The sequence below is a fragment of the Hesperophylax consimilis genome, chromosome 2 (assembly GCF_061612785.1).
Source record: "Hesperophylax consimilis isolate HC1 chromosome 2, BYU_Hcon_1.0, whole genome shotgun sequence".
In the NCBI taxonomy this organism is placed as follows: Eukaryota; Metazoa; Arthropoda; class Insecta; order Trichoptera; family Limnephilidae; genus Hesperophylax; species Hesperophylax consimilis.
The window spans coordinates 36,353,960-36,378,823 of NC_142837.1; the positions used below are offsets into that span (position 1 = coordinate 36,353,960).

The window sequence follows — 24,864 nt, forward strand, 5'->3', positions numbered from 1 at the left end:
CATGTCATTAGAATTATTCTCACAATACAAAAAAAAACATTTCTACTAGCATTACCGAGATGAAAATCGGATATATCTGTCGCAATCCCTTTATTTAATGAATTACTATTGGGCAGAGATGTTAGAATTCAGAGTTCGCCGAAGGAGCCGTCCACCATCAATATTAAATAGCATTTTCGAAGTTTCGACAAATATAAATATTGGCTCCGACCTCGGGGGTGACGGAATTACTTCTCAACCTTCTCGGAAGGTTTACGAGGACATTTTAGTAGGGGTGATAGAGCCTCCCCATCCCGCCTTCATCTCGGCTGGGGGATCTAAAATAGTGGGGTCGCCTTGTACCCGGAAATCGAGTGGTTGGCGATGAACATCAAAGGGATGCTGTTTAAATTTCATCTGAAATTATGATAGACTAATTAAGGTAGGTAGAGAGCCAAACAACTGGGTCTTGGCAAACATTTTTATTTTTTTATTTTTTTATGGTGAATACCTCACAAGAGTCCCAACTGCTCCCGTCTGGAGCCAGTGAGACTATGGCATCCCCAATTGGGGGATGTTGTGAGGCTGAAGGTAAGTGGGGAAGTGAAAGAGGAAGGTGGGGAAGTACCTGGCTATTCAGATCTAGTCACTAAACACGACTAAAGCCATTTGGAGCAACGTTTCAATTCTGAATGGTGGTCTTACACCAGGGCGATACTGGTAGTATCTTCCACTCTGGAACGTGCCGCAAATATACTATATATTATTTTAATTAATTAATTGTGAAATAACACAAATTGATCAAATAAAATTTATTTGCGCACGCCGGGTTCGAACCCGCGACCTTCGGAATGGCAGTCCAATGCGTTACCACTGGACTATGCCGGCCGTCTATTACGACCCGACTCAAGTTTCTCTTTTACTTGATCGTGCCATGTCTTCCATGGGCGTCTTATGTCATTCAAATTTGCATTCTTTGCAAATTTCTACATTTTTCACACGATCAGATATGATTCTATTACACATACGCCTCAGGAATCACAGTTTTTTTTTCTTATTATTTCTGGCTTTCACCCTTCAAGGGTGTTTTTGGCCATCATATAAAATTATTGAGAAATGAAAGGTGAATTTAAATATTAATTTTATTTAAATAGGCAAATTTCAAAATTATAATGAAAATTGGAGTCGAGTTCAGACTTAGAAGAGATGAGATGTTGAATGGAGGGGAGGCAATTTTAGATAAGGCTTGATAGAAGAGAGGATATTTGTTTAGAGAGGGACAACCAAAAAATATGTGATCTAAATATTCTACAACTAAATAAATCAGTTTTTTCTAATTTTCAAATAAATTCATTGGTATAAATAGCATACTCCGATATTTCGTTCTATTTTATGTTTAAAACAAACCAAATCTAACCCTACCTAATTTAACATAACCTAATCTATCGTTTCTCAACCTTTTTAGCGTCGCGACCCTCTTAAACGCCAGAAAAATAATATAGAGTAAAGTTACGATACCTCCTAAATATAAAAAAAATTATCAAGTTTTACATTGTTAATGTTAAATGGATGTGTTGCCTTTGAGGTGATTTCTAGCGAAAACGGCGCTAAATAAATTAGCCAAATATTATAAAAAAAAGCTCACAGTCAGCTCATTGAAATGTAGGCTGACAAAACTTTATAACTGGAAGATTTAGATAGACTTGCACGACCAAATAAATAAGGAAGCATAATAACCAATATTTCCAAAACAATGATGCGTTTTGCGTCTTATAACAGGATTTAAAAACTGAAAACAGAAATCGTTTATTATCATGCCAATGCCGATTTTGCAAAAACGTTTTGAGCGATCCCTTGCAATAGTATGTCAAATTTATATAAGTGGAATCATTAGCTTTAAACAGCGGTAGCAAATTTCATGTTTCCATTTTAAGATGATTTTTTTTCATTTGAGGAATGGTATTAATTAAAAAATATGGTAAATGTATATATTATTTATTTATTTATTATTTATTAACGCCCTATCGGGCTTTTACATAGTACGTTGACAGTATATGTATGCAAGTATAACATGTACATGGATAAAATAGCTAAATATAATTTACTCATAAGGTAATTAGAAAATAATATGGTAAAGTAAATCAAAGTATGAAGACAAGACCTTTTTTTAAAGCTAATAAATAATACAAGTTAATAAATAGCAAATGGGTCTGAAATTAGATGCCTTTTGAAACTCACAAAGTTATTAACACCAAATATATCAATAAGTTTACAGTATTTGTTTGCAAGTTGATGAATTCTTGGAATTGGTTAACACATAGAGTAGTTAGTATTGAGGTTCTTGTTATATTTAAAATATATAGTTTGCCCGCAAACCGGTCGTTTGTTGTATTAAAAAAAAGTTTTTCGACAATGTTGGTAGGTAAGTTACCCGTCTCACTAGACATCGTCTGTTCCGAGACGGTACAGAAAACCCTTTAAGTGAAAAAAAAACTCAACTGTCGCATTCATTAATTAATTATCACATCTTAATTTATTAGGTTATTAGGAAGCAGGTAAATGTTACACTTGATTATATCTCCAAATTCATTCATCAAAAGAATGCAGACTGCGACCCCTCTATACCTGATCGCGACCTCCCTGGGGGTCGCGACCCACAGGTTAAGAAACGATGACCTAACCTAAACTAACCCAAATACAAGGTTTTCCAATAAGAGTTGTTATTTTGATATTCAATCGTAAAATATCTATGGTTTAGTTGCTCGTGTGGCACGTAGCGCCGTTTTGTTGAAAGTAGACGTTGTCCAGGTTAATATCACCCAATTCCGGCCATAAAAAATCATTAATCATCTCTCAATAGCGATCCATTCACCGTAACTGTTGCTCCAGCCTCATTTTCGAAAAAGTAAGGTCTAATGACTCCGCCGGACCATAAACCGCACCAAACAGTCACACGTTGAAGAAAGAGAGGCTTTTCAACAATAACTCTTGGGTTTTCCGAGCCCCAAATGCGACAATTTTGCTTGTTGACGAAGCCACCGAGGTGGAAATGGGCCTCATCACTCAAGATGATTTGGATTTGATTCACTCAAGTGAATTTTAATAATTCCAATGCGTCGTTGAAGCGTGTATTGTTTCATTTGTATTAATGGCGTAGTTTTTATTTGTCAAATGTCAAAAAATGACAGCTTTAAAAGTAACATTTACTGAAATAGCGGGCTATTCAAAATAACACCTCTTATTGGAAAACCCTGTATTATTTTATGATGTTCTGTTTCATCTTGTTAGCATTCTTATTACGTACAACTCGTACCAATACTTTCGAAACTCTTTTTTTTTTTCCAGAACTACTCGTAAATATCTTAAAAAAAGAAGAATCTTAGAAAAGATTAACTTTGATAAACAAACAAAGTATTTTAATTTGAGAGTTGTTTGTTGAATTACTCTTGCAATGTCGGAAGTTATCTCGAATAACGTCAACAACAAAATCAAATCGTCCAAAAATTATTGTATTTTTCGCCATCTCTTCATTATTTTTCCGTTTCGCAATTACATTTTATTTTAAGGGATTAAAATCTCACTGAGATTTGAAAAGTGTACAATAAACGGGAATACACACGCAGAGACAATGAGCTATTGTGTTCGGCCTTTATTAATCTCTCGCAAATAATACAAAAAAAATAAAAACAATACAACTCACGACAAGAAAATGTTTTAGAGCCTTTGTTGTAAATCTCGATAAAAAAAGAGTTTGTAGATTACATTTGTTAAGGCAAAATTTTTTTTAGTTTAAAATGCACTTAGGCTAAATTACAACTTCAGCCACTATTAAAATACGATTACATAAAGGGTTTTCCAATAAGAGGTGTTATTTTGAATAGCCCGCTATTTCAGTAGATGTTACTTTTAAAGTTGTCATTTTTAACATTTGACAAGTAAAAACTACGTCACTAATAAAAATGGAACGATACACGCTTCAACAACGCATTGAAATTATTAAAATTCACTTGAGTGAATCAAATTCAAATCATCTTGAGTGATGAGGCCCTTTTTCACCCCGGTGTCTTCCTCAACAAGCAAAATTGTCGCATCTGGGGCTAGGAAAACCCATGAGTTATTGTTGAAAAGCTTCTCTATTCTCAACGTGTGACTGTTTGGTGCAGTTTATGGTCCGGCGTAGTCAATAGACCTTACTTTTTCGAAAATGAGGCTGGAGCAACAGTTACGGTGAGTGGATTGCGCTATCGAGAGATGATTAATGATTTTTTTTGGCCGGAATTGGATGGTATTGATCTGAACAACGTTTACTTTCAACAAGACGGTGCTACGTGCCACACAAGCAACGAAACCATTGATCTTTTACGATTGAATATCAAATTGACACCTCTTATTGGAAAACACTGAATATATGCCTTCTGGGGCAATAGTGAACTAAATATATAAATTTAGATAACTAATTACCCGACCGTCTGGAGCCAATGAGGCAATGGCATCAGCAATTTGGATATGTTGTGAGGCTGAAGGTAGTAGGGAGGGGAAGGAGATGTGTAAAAGGAAGGTGGGGAAGTACCTGGCTATTCAGATCTAGTCATCAAACAATGTATTTTCAAGAAACTTTTAAATGCTGAATAGTGGTCTTACACCAAGGCTTTACTGAAAGTATCTTCGAATCTGGAGCATGCAGCGAATAAACTATTTATTATTCAAAATGAATAAGTTATGAAATAACACCAATTAAACAAATAAAATATTAAATGCTTTTTTTAATATTTGTTTTAAACCACTTTACTTGAGTTATATACGTCAACCGGTTTCAATTGAACTCAACCTTCTTCAGGACAATGGAAATATGCTCAAATAACTCAAAACTCAAATATAACTAAAATAAAGTGGTTTAAAACAAAGTAAAAAAATAATTCATTTATATAATTTCAAGCTTCTAAGTGTTTGCTTTCTTCGATAATTAAATTAATTTTACTTGGGAATGTTGGGATTTGAACCCACAACCTCCGGACTGCTAGTCGAGAGCCTTACCCTTCAACCACGGAGGCGTATAGACTCTTTTTTGTAAGATGGAGTTATAAAACATCTTTTGATTATCCTTGATTTGAACGTACCTACACATGATCTGTAAAGAAACCCCAAAATGTAATATAAATGAAGTTGGAGTTAAGTAAAGGAAAACTATTTATTTTAAGCAACGATTTTTCTACTAAAATATGATTGTCTATGGTTAAAATAACTACAACCCTTCACTATTAATGCGCTGATAAGAGGAAAAGTTTTTTCATTTTCAAGAACAACAGAACCTTTGTTTCCGGTTCGGAGGGTTTTGCTCCCCAAGAAGTCGGACTGCAAATACATCTACTTATTTATTTACGGTACAAGTATGTTTATAATTAATTATTTTCATTTCAAAAAGTATACATATACTTACTAATATTGTTAATATTAAATGATCTTTATAATGAGACCACAGAAAACAAAGCTTACAAAAATATGTAACATCATTTTTTGTAAGTTCTTATTCTTATCTGCAACTTCTGCATATCGGTTACATTAGCGGTATATGCGTGGTATAATAGAGTTTATTAATAATTTGGTATTGACATTATTGTTGAGGTTAAACTTATTTTTAGTGCGCGTGACACTATTAGGAACATAAAATGAAATCAGTTTGTAACTATGCAGGGCTGTCAACAAGGGAATTCATGATTATCATAAGAACATTAAATACCATTTTTCTGTCGGATTTAAGCTTGCGATGCACTTCGTAGTAATGCAAAATCATGTGTTTTTAATTTGAAAATTTGGTCGCGTAGAAATGTTTCAGATGCTTTAAATAAATACCGAGAGTATAATACATCTTGGCCTTTGAAATAATCGAGTATTTCTTTATATAATTCTTTTTATAAGCTCAGAAAAAAATAATTTATAAAGCCTATGAAAACTGCTTTTAAGTTAAAAATTTCCTACTTACGAACCCATTTTTGGTTATGTTTTTATTGTATAATATGGCAAATTAAGTAATTTATAAAATGATCGGAAAACATTTAAATATTTATGACTGAACATCCACAAAATAAAATAAAAGGCACTTTTTGGCCATCTTTTTTTCTTGCCTAAATCAAAAGAGCTGGATGATGTTAAGCAGGAATTTAAGCCTTATCGCCATCTACGTAAGGAGTGTTATTGATGGCGGCTCGATTCAAAATATTACACGACGTAGTGCATCGCCTTATTATAGGTGGATCTATTTTGGTACTAGGGTTTTGATGAGTTTTAAAGTACCTATGTACTCTGAACTCAAACATAATATGCATCCTTATCTCCATTTTTTAGGAAAACAAAATATTTTACTCACTGCTTACTATAAGACTCTACTAATTACTTACATTTGTATGACTTGAAATATAAAATCACACTATTCCAAGGATTAAGATAAGGCAATTAAATCATTTTCGGGTGTCATGTCAAGGACGTAATCTTTTATTATAGTTTTCTGTAATGGTTTAAGGATAAAAGGTGGCTCAAATGTCATCATTCGATTTCCTTTCGAAGGCTTTGTTTGTAAATAAAAACAATTGGTTGATATAATAATAAATTTTTGAACTGTTATAGTTAGTTTTAAAAGTTAAAATAATTTTCAATGTTTTAAATTTCTGGTCTCACGAAATCGCATCAAATCTGTGGTAGTCTGTGTGACGTCATCATTCACAAAAACCTATGTTTTATTTCAACAGACGCTGTATTTTGTATGGCGGCGTCTAGAGTAGAGACGTTTTTTATTCTTAAGGCCGCTAACAATAACACACCTTATTCTAGATGGCGATAAAGTTCAAATTCCACTTGTTTTGATTTATGAAAGAAAAAACATGATAAAAATGTTTTTTTTCAGTGTTTGGGGCTTGGGCACAAATATTTATATATTTTACGGTCATTTTCCAACGAATTTGATTTGCCGTTTCATAGAACCAAAAATAGGTTCAAAAACAGTGGCGGCAAGCCATAAGGAGCGTTGGAGCAACGCACTCTCAAAATTTAGGTCAATAATTATCTACTGATAACAATATCACCGAAAATCAAAGCAAATTCAGTAAAAAAAATGATACCATATTGTTACTTGAATTCGGTTAAAATCAACCGGCAAGAATTTTCGTTCTTTGTATTACGTGTAATAAGTCACGTGGTGCGAGCAAATTCCACACCGCTCATTGCGAAACGTCACCCTGGAACAGCAATTATCTATACGCGCAGAGCGTGGTTGCTTACTACGGTATTGAAATTTATCCGAAACGTGAACGACGCTCGCCAATGCCTTGTAACATGTGAGTTACTACCCAATCGTCACATAACTCTGACCGGAGTTTCGCCGAAGGCTCCCAAACGTCCAAGCGCAATGATAGATCATCTATCTGCAATATCTTTGTACGAGTTAACCAGGCTCATTCAAGAAAGTTCTTTAAAGGCGAGCGGAGCAAGTTATACTGGGAAGACATGAATCAAGATACTTTCTTCACATGAATTTTAATTCTAATCTCTTTGGGTTCGCATCTGTATGAGGAACGAGGACATCGCTACTCCGAACCAGCGTAGTTCGGATGAATTCCAAAACTACAAGATCCTGATCCTTTAGACTCACACATGAGGAAGCTGCGGATTAATTTTCGGAGGCAACCTGAAACTGAGAGAACGAGATCCAAGATAACTATCGCAGCACTATCTCCATAAATTGCTTACGTTAACATAAATTCATCTAAAATGATTTGCACTCTCTCTCTTGCTTATATTGTAGTCACAAATATTTTAGTTACACTCTTGTACTTCAATCTGATTAAATTCCCATATTGTGTTGTTTGAGAGCAAGTGAGTTATTTTATTCATGAATTCACTCCCAACAATCTCTTTGAACAAGATAATCATGCTCTACACCTAGCTCACCATAACTACCTGTGACTTTATTGCGCCCAACATAGTATGTGACAGCCTCTTTAACTCTTCGGCGAGATGACGCCACTTTAGTTTCCAGCTCACATACCGATCACACAAGCTTCAAAATTGCTATTTGCTGGTGTCATGCTAGTGTCCTTCACCATGTCTTCACACTCTTCACCGCAGAAGGTTTACCTGACCTGTCGTAGGGGTACAGGTTAGAGGTGGGTCCTGTGAGTACTTTTCGTTACTTGGTAAAATGAGAACAGGTACAAAGAAATACCTGGTAAAAAAACCGGTGAAAAAATACTCAAAAGTATTTAATACCGACCTGAGGATTGATTCAGAATAAGAATATTTCTAAACTGCACTCACATAAATTCTACCCACATATTCCCCACAAATTTTCTACTTAAGCTTGATTCCCCCATTAATTATTCGAAATCCATGGGGAGGGGGGGTTTTTAGAGAATTTATGTGAAACATAACTCCCCACAAATAAATTTCAGATGTGTACTTCCACAAAATATTTAAAATCCATGATGGGGGGGTGGGGGCTGTTACAGAACTTCTGAGAAAAAAATTTCCCCAAAAACAAAAATTCATATGTGATTCCCCACAATAATTCATCCATCAAAAATACCAATCGAAAATCTTCAAAAATACCCATCAAAAATACCCATCGGAAATCATCAAAAATACCTATTAAAAGTACCCACTAAAATACCTATCAAAAATACCTGGTAAAAGTACTTTTGAAAAATAATTTATCCCATTATAAAATACTTGTGAATATTTTGGAACCCGGTATTTTGGAGATTTGTCACAAGTACCAAGTATCGCATGAAAATACCCGGTATTTTTACTGGGTACCATAGATACAGGCAATACTTTTAGCACCCAACTGTATGAGTTTTTGATCTTTAAAGCACTTTATTATAGAGGCCTTAAAATTTTTTACTGTGTTTAAAAAAACTTTTAAAAGTACATTTTTTCAAAGGCCAAGATGTGTTCAAATTGCAGTATTTCCAAGCGATGATATTTAAATATCAAAAACACAAACATTTGCATTACTACGTAGTGCTGCATCTTGAATTTGACAGTTTTTAATATAAAAAAACAGGATAAAATATTACCCTCTCATCACTACTTAACTGTTATTGTATTCTACCAAAGTGCAAAAATACATCAGAGTTTCATTTGCTCAATATAACTACCTACAAAACTGTTGATTTGTAGACTGAGTTGCATCAACGTACTAAGTCGTACCAACCAACCATGGTGGTTTAATGTGATGGTGTTTCAGTCGGATTTTTAAATTACAATTTATACATTCTACATAAAAAATGAACCCGATCTGTATGAATATGTGTGTATTTTTAAGCCATAATATTTTTTATTGGAAATCCTTATTCTGCTTCTGTTTCACGAAAAAGTCCTAATGATAAGTCGTCATTTGCAAAAATGACAGCATCTTTAGATACAGTGATGACTTTTACTTCACGTAGTAATTCGACTGCGGTTTGGTAAAACCCTTCAAGTCACAAAACAAAAACTTTACAGGAGAAGATGAAAACTTATATTTACAAATACGTAAAACTAACTAAGAATCTTGATGTTTACATGATTTTGGTTATTTGTTTATTAAAATTTTGAGGTAAAATATTGAATTCTTCATATAATTATGAGAGATTTGACTGTAGAGCAATTTCATCCATGATTTTTTTGAAAAAAAACATTTATTATTTGTTTACAAATGCCTCAGCAAAAAATATTTTACCACGTTATATTTTGAGGACTATTCAATATGAAACCATTGAAAAGTAACATTTTCAAAAATATGACTTGAAAGGTTCTACCAAAGCACAGTCGTATTATTATATAAAATTCTAGCCGACACAGAATTTAATTGTGGTACAAAATAATTTAAATGTCAACCCCCTGCAGAAATATTATTTTGATCCAATATGGATAACGATAAATAATGGATTTACGAAGCTGGGTTTCAAAATTTTTTATGCTTATTTAAATGTTCTTCTAATATCTTTGGTAATAATGAATGCCAGTGCTTCAAGGAGGTTTGAATTTAAATTTAATATAGGACCGGCAAACGGCATTATTTCTTACTAGAAAATTCTCAAAGGATCTTCGTTTTGCTTTGCATTTCATTAAGAACTGGCCGTTGGGTAGTAGAAAATACCACTTTTTAATGCATTCTCTCCCATTTGAGCATATTTCTCAAAGAGACTGTAATTATTAATGGGGAAAAATATTTCACTAGGTGTCTAGTATCTATCCATAGTAAAGTAGCTATCACGGAAGTCAATTTATTTTTTCATATTTCTCGAGTAAAAATTTTATCTTTAAATTAACTTCAACAAAAGTTTTTATTACGCTGATGCGATTATTCTTATTTTTATTTCTATTATTACTAACAATATCTATTATGTTTATTTGTATCCTACTTTATTTTTATTTGTTTTCTTATTTTTACAAGATTCAATCTACCTAATATTATATATTCGGAATTGGTTATTTATGAAGGGAAGGAACTATTTTAAAGAATGCCTCACATCATAAATTGAAGTTAATTTTCTTTTCTTTTCATTTAAATTATGTTTAAAATTTCTTTTTAAAATAATTCATTAATTTATCTTTATTTTCATATCTTTCTTATTTTCAGTTAAAGAATTACCTATTTCACAAATACATTACAATTCACAAAATAATATATTGACAAATGAATCATGTACTGCATTTATATAATTGTACACAAATTTCGACTACCATAATACGGACATGTGTCTAGTGTGGTAGTCTAAAAGCATGTAAAAAACTGTATTCAAATATATTGTTATGAATAAAGAAAAATAAAATTATAGTTAAAATATTCAATAAGGAACTCCGGTAAAACATACTGTAGCTTCAAAAAATATATTAGTGTAATGTATTTTTTGGTAGGTACAAATGAATCTGCTGATTTTGACACAATTCGACATCACAACCAGTCTACGTAAGTAATATATCTATGGTCTACAATGTGTTTTATTTCGTAGTCGTGCAAGTTTTTAAACATCGGTAAATTGTTTGTCAGGTGCGGTCGTGGATGTATGTTAGCAATTTGGTTCAATACAATAAAATTAGTAACGAGATGCTCACACTTTACCTAGATTTCTTCAATGTTAAAAGCGGGTGATCTTGACAATAAAAATTCTGATTCCCGTACAGCGCTGGTTGAAAAAAAACCCTAGGCTTTTTGAGACTGGCGTCTGGTGACTAGTGACGTCATACATCACGTCTTATTTTGTGCGATTTTGTGAGAACCGAAAAATTAAAATAATTATGACAGTAAATATGTATTTGATAGTAAAAAGGGGACTGGAGTTCCTTATTTCCAATGTTTTCCTCGTGCTAAAAAAAATTTTTTTTTTATATATTAAATGAAAAAAACACACTTTGTAATACACCACTTTTTATTTGAATTAATAATGACAGCAAACCGGGTATCGCTTATCTCAAGCTTCGTCAGGGCTTATTATATTAACTAAAGATAATTACGGAGACTTATATGTATATAAGAAAATAAAATAATGAGTGAAAGAGATACAACTAGGAAAGAACGAACCTTATTGGTGACTAATCACGTTACCAATAAGGTTCGTTATTTCATATTTGTATCTCTAATTCTCGCAATTCTCATAACTACTTGAAGAAATGTATTATTTTTATAGTAGATATATTATATAGATTTTATCAGTCCGGGACTGAAGTGTTAACTTTAACGAATCTTCGAACCTCTCTTTATTTTGTGAGTCATTACATGTAAATCTCTCTCAAATAGCTATTTCTTTTATTTATGCCCCAACGCCCACGAATAATGAGAACTTTTCTTGTTTTTATCTCAAGAAAAAAATTCAAAGGCAACAGTGAGTGAAATTGGGCATCTCGCCATATTTTCCTTTTTCTAAAATATTTTTAAAGATCAAGTTTTGCCAAGAGTATCAAGGCAAAAAAAATAAGAAACCAAATTCATATATAATTTACACTGTTTACATAAAGTATGAACACGATTATCAAAAGATTATGAGAAATATATTTACAAATACTTATCCGGGGTTTTCTCACAAGCTTTCTAATTAAAAAACTCCGGCTTTAACAAACAAAATACTTTGTGAAAGATTGATGTCTTAATTAGCAGGCGGTTTGAATAATCTGGACCCTGACCTTGAGGTCTCACCTAACTTATTATCATACTATTCTAAGTCTAATCCAATACCATCTGTGGGTGAGCTCATCCAGCTCATGGGTGAGCTCACACACTAATATCAAAGATATTTTAACCTGAAAATACTGTTTTATAGCCGATATACTATCTGATTTAACTTGTAGGTCTATTTTTTAACCGTAACAAGATTATCTAAGACTAATCTAGTATCATTTACGGGTGAGATCATACACTAATATCAATGATATTATTACCTGGAAAGACTGTTTTATCGCCGGTATACTGTCTGATTTTACTCGTAGATCTATTTTTTAATCGTAAAAAGATGTTGGGTTCGGCAGAATAAATGTTGGCAAGAAATTGTAGCAACCAACCGAGTCCGACGAAATCGATAGACGCGTACGAAAATTTACATTTTTTTAGCGAATACCTTGCATCCATAAACGTTTTTATTATATACGGCTTCCGGAAATTCGCAGTAAAAGCCGGAAACTGATGAATCTACAAAACGCAGAACCCAAATAAACGTTTTTTTTATTTGTGTATTTCGATTTTTTTTTTGGCCGAGTCTACACTTTGACAAATTAAAAAAGATACCAAACATCTGATAATAACTCCTAGCAACCGATTTAAAAAAATACAAAAATTAATAGAATTTTGGAATTGATTTACTCGAAAATAAAAGCACCAAATAATAAAGTTTTACTACAAAATTGGTTCCACGATAAAATGGAATACAAAGTACATGTGTCTAGTGTGGTAGTGGAAAACCACGTAAAAAACTGTATAAAAATATATTTTACGAAAAAAAAAAGTCATAAAAAGCGCCGAAAAAACGCACATTTTAACCAAATCTACGTAACCTATTTAATCTAGTTTTTATTTCATAACTTTTCATGACTTTATATAAATTTTCAAAGGAGGGGCAAATTGTCGTTTGATGAGTTATATGATGTAGAGAACACCCTTTAGGTTAATTTTTAATTACGAACTGTACCACCGTGCATGATTTTGTGATAATCATACAATCATAGCTCGGTTAACACAACACGGATAAAACTTACTGATATGAAATATTGTTAATTTATTAAAAATCAGTTAAAAATGGGACTGCCGGTCTATATCGAATGAATTGAAAGAGTCCCTAACAAAGTACCAGTCAAAAGCAAATATTTTGTGAGGACGGCTAAACACGTGTTAATACAAATACTAATATTGAAACTGACATACTAATATTGCAGCATTACGTCATGATATCTATTAGGAAAAAAACACGTGTTCTCGACATATTCTGAATGATTAATATTACTCCGCGTAGCTAAGATAATATGGAATAATATTCGATGTTATAAAAATCATAAAGTATAACCAAATGGAAAATATTTTTGTGGCGTATGAAAGCAGAGTATTTTTAAAAATTTATTTCCCCCCGATTCTGCATTAATCTTCTAACGTTTTCGGCGGCGTTTTTTGGCTATTGTTTGCAGGAAAACATGTAATTTTGTTTTTGATAATAAAATTCAAGAGACTTTTTAGGGTGTCGGTTGATAGGAAATTTATGTACGTACAAGACGACCTTTACAGGGGAAAATAAATTAGCCAGTTTTATATATGACTAAATTTTACGCAGTTTCTCCGCACGGGAAGGCAGATGGGAGGACCGCATAATCGAATGCAACAAGGATCTATTATTAAATGTTATTTTAAATGAAAAACTAGATGCAGACTATAGATTTTTAGGTACCTACATCGAATATTAATGTTTAAGGGTAAACGTAACGTATGATATAATTTACACGTTCATACATCGCGTTAATTTAAATATTTTATGAAAATATACTTTTTAAAGTTATGTTTTGAAATACTAAGACGAATTATTTATTTACGTCCGTATATAAAAAAAAAATCCGTATAAAAACTCAATTATTTGAAAGAAAGCCAAACGAATGCAATATTGTATCAGTGATTCAACCTGACATTGTATTTCTTTGCCTAAATTGTGTTTTTATGCGGGAAAAATTACGTATTCATATTAATTTTACGTATGTGCGGACGCAAATCAAAAATTCGTCTTAAGACGATGCCATACGTAGTAATGCAAAATCATGTGTTTTTAGTTTGAAAATTTGGTCGCCTAGAAATGTTTTAGATGCTTTAATTAAATACTGCAAGTAGAATACATCTTGGCTTTTGAAATAATCGAGTATTTTTTAGATAAATCTTTTTACAAGCCCAGAAAAAAATAATGTATAAGGCCTATGAAAACTGCTTCAAAGTTCAAAATCTCCTACTTGCGAACCCATTTTCGGTTATGATTTTATTGAATAATGTGGCAAATTAAGTTATTTATAAAATTATTGAAAAAAATTTGAATATTTATGCCTGAAAATCCACAAAATAAAATAAGTCACTTTTTGGCCAAGTTTTTTTCTTGCATAAATCAAAACAGGCGGATGGTGTTAAGTGGGAATTTAAACCTTATCGCCATCTGCGTAAGTGTTATTATTGTTAGCGGCTTAATTTAAAATATTACACGACGTAGTGCATCGCCTTAACATTTTGAAACATGACTTGCAAAAATTGTATTTTTATAAAATAATTAAATTTACGCCATCTACGAACGCGTAGATTATAACGAACGTTACGTTATCCTTAAACCTTTTGTGCAAACCATTGAAAATAGTGAAACAATGCATGAAGTTTTATAAAAAGAAATAAAAAACTTTTAAACCAGAAACCGTTAGATTATACGACTTAAAACATACAAAACAATCAAAATGTATTATTTTAAAATGCCCTTTTAACCTGCATGTTTTCCTCGTCACCAAAAGCAAATAAATGCACTTTTTCATCAGTCATTCAAGTGCACGTAACATTTACTCAAGGCGTACTTGGCGTTTCTCAGCTATTGGTTGGAAAAGTCCCAGGAACAATTTTAAACTTACTTTCTTTACGTTTCCCAGTAGTCGTTCTCCCAAACACCAAGTACATTACATTAAACGTTCTCTGGTTCAGTGGCGTGTCGTTAAAACTGATATTTACTTTGGGCACGCTGCTACATAATACCAAATAAGATTTTTAATTTATAATTGCATTATATTTTTGTCAAAATTATAACAAAACCTTTGAATTTGAAGCCAGCTTAAAAAATACAAAACTTTTTAGACATAACCTGTCTTAATTTCATACTGTCACTGCTTCGTACGGCTTGATTTTATTAATTCCTAACATTTTTTAATCAACTGTACGAACGAAATTACTATTATTTTTTTAATTATTGAAGAAAATATCAACGATTGTCAATCAAAAATTTGAAACAGATAAATGATTACGCCGCATCTTGGATTTGAACACAGAACAATGGTTTTTGGGGATGTTGTAGATCGACGGTGAAATTTTTGGACTGAAGATCGCCACCGCGTCGGAGGATGTTATCAGCGGCGAATCCTCCATGTCGAATATCACACCAGGTGTAAACGGCGATGACGTTAGTGGAGACCGGACTTTTGGATGTGTTCAGCATTGGCGAAGGCGTTGAGTACTCTAGTGTGAAGCAAGATAGCCGAAGGTATAATTGACCTGGTCGGCAGATGCGCGGGAGATGCAGGCCGGCGACGGTTTAGCGGGGCCAAGGCGCAGACCGGCGAAGATGTCGCAGGGTCTAGACACTTGGGAAACGCAGGCCAGAGATGATATCTAAGACATCTCATTTGAGATTCGAGCAACGCCGGGCGTAGTGGCGCGGTGAAGTAGGAGCTGGGGCACAGCGGGGGCGGGCCGACCATAGCGGACGGCCGATAAGTTGGCGGCGGGCTCTGCTGATTATTGACTGACTGACTAACGGCCGTTGTTCCCAACTTTTCGAAGGATCAATCTCAGACTCCGATCAGCCAAGTAATTTGTTCAATAACATTCGATTCGCCTGTTTCCAAACAGTTTTACCATTGATTATCCTAAGTGGCCCCGCCCACTTTCATAACAATAAAATGACATCAAAGTAAAAACTTTCAATGTTAAATTAAAGTTGATGAATTAATTATTGTGTTTATTATTAATGCATTTAATTTTTTTACATAAACCGATATTTTATATATTATTTACCTGGCGTATGTAATAGGTTAAAAATAAAGTATGTGCTTGACTTTAATGCCATCGTGTCTTGGCGTCGCGAATATTTTTCACTTTGTCGACCTTTTCATAAGTAGTCATTTACTGAGGCAGGCTTAATCCAGTAGTTTGCCTTCCTTAAATTGGTAGATCGCTCAGTCGTCACCTTTCCGTTGGAAAGAGCGTAGTTGTGCTCTTGAGCAGTGTTGAGCCAAAACTTCGGCTTAACTGTTGATCAGTGGGATTGGGAACAGCGGCCGAATGTACCTTCACGCTTGCCGTCTTTATAGGCGCGCGTGCATTGAGAATAATCCAGCAAGTAGGTAGATGCGCCATACCTACTATGCTTTGCTAATAGATTCTAATATGGGCGAACATTACCGAATATTGTAGTAGCTCATCGCTACAGTTTGATTTCGAATCTTTTTCAGATTTTTACTATTTTTCTACTTTTTTTTTTAGAAAAGTTGGAAAGGTGATGCTCCAAATTTGCGAATTCAAGCTAAATGCTCTATATCTGTTGCTGTCACTATTTAAACATTTATATTTATGAAGGTTTTTTGCTTTTCAAACTTATCGCTCATTGTTGTGGAAATTTCGAGAGTCACGGGACGTCACTGGCAGGAAGGGTCAAGTATTTCGCCATTTTCGTTTCACATCGGAAACGCCGCAATACGGAAAACAGAATATTTATACATGGGAGTTGCGGCTTTTCGTTTAACCATAAATTATTTCGAATAAAACACCTGAAACGGTTACACGCTTGGCCGCCCCAAACCTTATTCATCAAACATTAAGAAGGGGACACAGCGAAATTGAAGATTTGCTGTTTTTTGTTGGTGTTTTCTGTCGCCCGAAAAATATTTACTTTTTTTACCATTTATTAAAAAAAAAATTAGAAATAAATATGAAAACGGAGAAAAGTCCCAAAAAATTACTTTTTAGTAAATTTTCACATGGTAGCAAACACTTATAATTAGGATAAAAATAACTTTGTTTTTAATACCACTCAATTGTATATTTTTAAATATATAAAACCAACTGGTTTCGGTTCTATAATTATATATGATTTTTTTTAAATATTTTTTTATTATTTAAACACAAGCATTTTGATGGGATTAATGTGTTATTATGATTGTTGTAAAAATTTACATTTTGTTTTATTTACGTAGCAGGTTGGATTTAATAACGTATTACCATTAACTCTAAAAAAATGTAATATTTTCTTAAAAATCATGTTTAATTGAATTTTTAATGGTCTGTATTTAACAATTCAAAACACAAATAAAGAAAGTAGCAAATGTCTGTTAAAGATATTTGTTACACTTCGTGACTTAAAAATAAATATTACATAAGTCTAGTATTTTGGTCTTAAATCTGAATTAAGGTTCTGTACGAAAAAGGCTGTGCAACCGTTCTTCTTAAGTAGCATTAAAAAAACACCCAATTTTTAATAACAATAGTACGTTAAATAACATAACCAGAGGTGTTTTTTTATTTTGTTTTACTCAGTGATTTTTTCTGTTGAGGGAATTTCAGATAATTAACTTTTCAATTCGGGAACTGAATAGTGATCGTCATAAAAAAATAATATACATTTTTTTAACTCTTGACAGGCCAAGATACCAAACAAAACGTCTGTAACCAAGTGGGTCTTCCGACGACCCCATGATTTTTCTATCTTATTCTACCTGTAACCTCAACTGTACGTTTATTTTCTTTTTACCTTCACAATATTATGTTTTTATTTTTCTGTTAATTTTATAACCTTAAAAATCAATGTTTAATATGTATTTATGGTTGTAATTTGTAAAACTTTCCTAAATAAAGATATTATTATTATTATCTTGTATTTTAGGGTCAACAGTTATACGTACCATTGTTTTGAACATTCCTTCAGAGTTTTATTCTAAATTATACCAAAAATTGATGAACAATAATATTTTCAAAAATAGACCTAGAAAACAAGACTTTAATTATGCTGAGAAATGCTTTTGTTATGATAAACAGCTTTATTCCAGAACTCCTTTGTGAGACACAACTCTTACAAGGACACGTTGTTTCGAAGACAAATGAGACAATGGAAAACGGGATCGTATTTTGAAGACATCCTTAAAAAGAGAAGTACTGAGAAATGTCACCGCTGTGATATTTGATAAATTAGTTTGGAAAAGTTGTACTCATTAGCTAACGATCTCATCTAAGATTTACAGCGGCAGTTGTCAGAAGTCAGAAGTGATTTCGAAATGTAAAGTTTTGAATTGGATGCTACATAATTGAAGCGTTGATGCATTTAATGCATTAAGTTAGTGTAATTTCACATTTAATTAATTTGAGTGTATTTGCGGTACTTTTCAGAGCGGTTGGTTAACTCAATACCGTGACAATTCAACACACTTTTAAAAAGTGCTAAAAAGTCATTAGAAACGATGAAACAAAAAAAATTAACCTAACCTTTCCATGAGTTTACATAACTTTTTAAAGATGTGATGAATTATCATTTTGATGAGTTATCCGGTCACCACTCAGAATACACCGTCATACAAGTTCATGCAACTGAGCATTTCTTGATAAATATAATGACGAAATGAGACAATAAAAGAATTTATATGAACACGTGTTCCTACATAGACTATAAGACATAGGAATATAATAATAATAATAATAATATCTTTATTTAGGAAAGTTTACACATTACAACTATACATACATATTATAGTGTACATTGATTTGTAACTTTTATATTTAAGATTATAAAATTAACAAAAATGAAGAAAAATTAATACAAACATAATATTGTGAAGGTAAACAGAAAATAAAAGTACAGTTGTGGTTTCTCAAATACCGCCTCACTAGGCTAGCCTGTGTTGAGGCAGAATTTTTCGTGTTATATATATATAAGACGTTGATGTTTGACTGATAGTTTGTTGGAAAATTTGTCAATTCATCTGTTAAAAACGGGACTTCAGGTTATTTTACTAGATAAAAAAAAAATAGTAATATTTTATATCGTTAAGTAAGTTTGTTGCCCTTGAGCCTCACAACGTATCTCGATAATTATTAGGAATACCAATAGGGACTCTGATGGGGTATTCAGATGATAATCTCAATGTCAAATGCTCCTTAAAAGAAACCCTTTAACGAAATTCTTACTCGGAAAAAGAAAATTAATAAACTAAATGGTTTTTCGTAAAATGAAATGTGAACGGTTTCTCTCTATACAAATAGGACCATCATTTAAAATTCAAAACTGAATGAGAAGTCGATGAGCTTTGACAAAACTGCACTGGGTTTGCAATAAAGTGATGCGTTTCGTGTGGTGGAATTAACCTCTCCAGCGTTTGAGGGTCATATGTGACCGGGCGTCCATATTTTAGAAAAGTATTTTTACCTTTTTTTCTATAATGCGTAAATACATTTTTTCGACGTTAGAAAGAAAAATAATAGTTCTTTCCAGTTTATCTCAAATATTTATACTAGAATCCATTAATAAAATCCTAAAAATAGTCAAAATGAATAATTCATATTTCGCGCCGCTCTCGTAACAATCGTCTTAACTTATTTATTATATTAATGAGATAAAAGTGAAGGTTCAATTTTCATAAAAAAATTCTAAACAAAACGAATGTGTTCTCGAAATATAGAGTTCTCTCAATTTTTCTATGATTGAAGTAAAAAAATAAGTAAAAATGTGGTTAGCGTTTTTGACAACATTTTTCATGTTTGATATCAAAAAATAATTATTTAGAATTAGTTATGTTTATTTTAAATGCATACACCGGAAAGATAATTTTATGTAGTTTCTAAAAGAGTATTTTTTTATGGAAAATTAAAAAAATAAGATTTATATAGTGTATTTGAAAACATTGCAAACTGAACAAATGTGATTAATGTACTGAAGGGTAAAGGCGGGACGTCACTGTGCATACTCGTATATGCGATTTGCGATACCATATTAATGTTTCCGGCCTATCTTGTAGCAGTTCACTTTTGCCCCGCTACTTTTATGGAATGCTTTACGCAACTCTATCCGAAGACCGCTTTCCTCTATGGGACTTGCGCTCTATGGTGGATCGCAGGGAGCGCGACGGAGGAACTCTCGGAGCCAGTACCAAACGGGCAGCCTTGGAGCGAAGTCGAGTCAACAGGAAGGGTTCAAGCAACTGTTCCAGAAAACAAACTTTATGGGAGATTTTGATGGCTGAATTAGCTAGCTTGCAGTAATCGCTGGTCATCATGTTAACCTTAATAAATTTTACAGTTCTTTTCTAAGAGCTGTATGGCGCCCATTTGTTAATCAGGTCAAACAATAATCTTTGTATACATTTGTCACAAATTTAACTGTAAATTGCTACCATTAATTCCTATCGTGCTTGCGATCTTCGTTTGCAGCACACACCCTTGAGAATATGTAAACCATGCCAATTAAGAGTCTCATGTTTCTATTTGTTTTAAAATAAATGTCGTTAACTGCATCTTTCTTTCATTCAATATCAAACAATCCTTTCTGTTAGTTATCCTAATAACGTTACAATGGAGACTAATGTGTCATAATTAATACTAGCCCAAACAATTGCGTTACAATCTCCATCGAAATATAATATAATAAAAAAAGATAAGTTCCGTCATACCTGATTTCTATCTAAAAATAACACATCCTGAAAGTAATTTTATAATACAACTTCTCATGCGTGCGTCGCTTTGAAAGCCTAAATATAAATGCAAGTTCAAAACAATATAAAACAGAGCACAATATTATCGCTCAAATTCCATGGTGCAAGACACTTCCATGACACTTGTCATTTAAGAAGCACATATAATAAAAATAAATATTCTACTAATTGGTATATTTGGTAGAATAGGTCATTTTCTACCATCACAAGTAAAGAGGCGATTATACTTTAATTTGTTTAATATAGTCCCATTTAAATTATCTAGAAAAAGTATGGGAAAACACGGGTATTTAAACGACCGAGATGACCCCACTAAAAAAGTAAAATATGAAACAAACTAACAGTTACTTAAAACATCAGAAAACTATACGAATATAAAATAATGAGTATTGAACCATAAATCCAAGATTTATATACACGAATACAACATTTATGAAAACATCACAAGTACATGAACGCTATACAAGATAAAACAATAAACTTTACACAATTTTAGAAAAGACTGAAAGAGGCAATAGAAATATAGGCCATGAGGGTGTGCACACGTACAATCTCCTTCTCGATAGCTGACAACAATAAATAGAATAAATAAATTTAAGAAAAACTTTATGATCAAGGTAAGTGAGCAGAATTAAAATCTACTAATGTAAGTTACGTAGTAAAAAATAATATTTAATTTTTTGGTTAATGTAATTTTTTAAGTTCAGAAAGTGTATTATGTATATTTCTTTTAACTTATAGTGAAAAAATAATATTTATTAATTTATCGGCCAATAGCGAGCTTGAAAATCATTGCGTCACAAGATATGGAGATGAACTTAACAACCCAGCTGATAAAATGGTTAATGATAAACTGCCTCAATTTCAGAAAATTGATCTTCATAAAGCTCACAGAACGAACATGCTGGATCACAAATTTGTTCCGGACCATCAAAAGGTAAAAAACAATACTTCTTACAACCTTTGGACTGGGAGATAATCCACTTTATTTTTTTTGTATTTCTTTGGCATTCACTATGTAACAATTTCTAGACATTTTTTGTTTTTTAATGAGTTTTATTATTCACAATGTGTATTTGTTACTTATAAAATTTATTAATTAGCGACCGGTTTCGACACGTTCGTATCATTAACTAGCTATTTTAAAACTAATTTTTTTAACTTTATTTTTGTACTTTATTTTTGATAAATGTTTTCTAAAATTTTAACAAAATTCAGATAATACTTGGTCGATACCTATATCTATATTATTTAGCCATCCCAATAGCACAGTAAAAGCTTGAAAAAGTACTTGCCATGTAACCATCGTAGGTCCAGGAGCCGAACTTCATGAAGCAGGTCTGCTCGTCGAAGGGGAAGTACTCGACGTCAATCTCGCAGAAGGACTTGTAGATGGCTGGCGGCTTCCACAGCACCTTGCCCGTGTGGTGCAGGATGGCTTTCGTCATGATGGTCACCTCATAGTTACCGTCGGCACTGAAACAAGTAAAAAAACACACAATCAGTACCATTTTTGCCTTTGTTTGAAACTTTTGTACATTTCTTCCGTCTGGAACCCACATTTCAATATTAATTTACAAGCTATTGAAATAATACAAGTTCTTAAATGGGTATTCCAGCAATTTTGTTGAACCAAAACACTATTTTAAGTAAAATGAACATGTTTAATTAGTCGGACAAAAGAATTTTCTCTCAATTGATATTTCGATATAGAATTCTAAATAATGCATTTGATAAGCTTTTGAGTTCTATTACGTAACACTAGACGTCGGGATTGATTCATTGCAGAAATTCTGGGATTAACTAATTAACTACCAAACTAACCATCACACCGTTTTCCCGCAGGGGTAGGCAGAGAGGACGGACCGCCAAATAACTCGGTATTGGCACACACTCCTTTCTCGGCCGTCCTCATCTTCTTCTACCATTGTGATATATATTCTCCTTACACTCTTTCTTAATTCATTCGCCTTACATGCCCAAACCATCTAAGCGTCCTTTTTGTATTCTTACTCATTACGCTTACATCAGCCTTGCATACTTTGCGGATCTCCACATTTCTCACACGATCATACATGATTTTACTACACATACGCCTCAAATAATTACTCCGAGTCAGTGGACATATTCAATTTATCACTTAACAAATTTTAAATATTGTGACTTAGGCAGTTCAGTTGTGCACAATACTGTATAATTTTGACTATTCATATGTAATAGCCTCTAAAAGGGCGTAAATAAATTAATATTATACACCGTTGGCACTAGAAAAAGTAAGAGTTTTAGTGATCAAGTTGCTTAGATTATTGCTATTGATTCGTTTGTATGATGTTGTTATATTTCATTCTACAATTAAATATTCTTACAAAAATTAAGTAAATGTGATTTTTTGTTTATTTTTATATTAACTTCATACAGGAGGCCTTTCAAATAATAATTTCCCTCAGGGCCTATAATCTTCTTTGGTGATGCTGTGTGGAGGGTTTATTTTAGGAGAAGAAGGAGTGAACATGGATATTGAAGAGACCAATGTTGTATGTGAGGGAAGAAACAGAGAAGTCGGCAAATCGTTCCATAGCTGAGCTGTTGAACTCAAAAAAGAATCGTAGAAACTACCCATTCTCAAGCAAAAAATGTCAACCAAGCACCGATGCCGAGGGGATCAATGACGCTAGTTCCTCAGGGCATCTTCCACTGGCATACCGATTGAACGAGGACAGTACTCCCACCCCACGCCAATGCTATAAAGATTTCAAATAACTTGTTAAAAAAGCGAATCTTTCAAACAGACCCGTCTCTATAGGGAGTTAATGGTTTTTTTGTTGTGTGAAATGTTGTGTAAATACCGCTGATCGACCGAAAGCGGTTTTCCGAAAGACGCGATCGCCAGGAGATTAACCTCTCCGCAGTTGACAGTCAGATATTTTTTCCAACTTTATGTCCGGGTTAAATCTTCCCCACAGGAAAAACTAAACCCTTCCACACACTTTTCCACAAATGATCATCTAGTCAATCCACATTAATCAAGTGCATTATATAAGAATAATAAATACAAGAACACCAACACGTCAACTCACCAGAGATCAAATGTGAAAATAATTTAATATTTTAATTTTTATCTGTATCTTTTTAAATATACATATACTTTTTCTTTATTTTTCAGTTTACTATTAATTTTAATATATTTGTTCTTAGTTTTATTTATCAGCAAATTTGTTTTTTTTTTCTTTACTTCTTTCTTATGTTTCTATAAAATAGTGTTTTTTAGTTCTTCTAAGTTATTTTTATTATTATTTCATGTATGATTTATACGTGTATACTTATGTTTCTATAAAATAGTATTTTTTAGTTCTTTTAAGTTATTTTTACTATTATTTCATGTATGATTCATACTTGCATACTTATGTTTCTATAAAATATTATTTTTTGTTCTTTTATGTTATCTTTATTATTATTTCATGTATAACTACCACAACACGGACATTAGCCTAGTATGGTAGTTAAACAAATGTCAAAAAATGTAACATGTAAACATTTATTAAATAATAAAAAATAAAATAAATAAAAAATAATTCATGGACTCCAGATATTTTCATATTAGATGGTTCGGCTCGGTAGAACTTCTAATTGGACCTATAAATCCTACTGATCCTTTATTATAAATATTCAAAAAATCTTTCTTAATCCGACATGTATTTAAAATGACTGATTTTGCATTTTTATGTATAAATTCTTTGACAGATCTAATACGCCTAAATTTTGAATGAGAGTGCTAGGTATAATGCAAGTAGCCGAAATAATAAATGGTAATACTTTTAAAGTCTGAGAATGCCAAATTCTTTTAATTTAATTTCCTAAATCTGTGTATTTTCTTATTTTTTCAAAAAATACTATTATTATTAAGATTAGCAGAAAAATTATGCATATAAATTAGCTTCATGCGACCAA

General features: G+C 32.6%; 1 protein-coding gene across 1 annotated transcript in view; it reads right to left on the reverse strand.

Annotated features, from left to right (window-relative positions):
* The window catches only part of nAChRalpha1 (nicotinic acetylcholine receptor alpha1), a 136,913-nt gene that overhangs the window by 6,135 nt on the left and 105,914 nt on the right, over positions 1–24,864 (reverse strand). Inside the window, exon 5 of the mRNA XM_089642541.1 lies at positions 22,212–22,392. Within this exon, the coding sequence (XP_089498667.1) occupies positions 22,212–22,392 (181 nt within the window). The remainder of the gene's footprint in view (positions 1–22,211; positions 22,393–24,864) is intronic.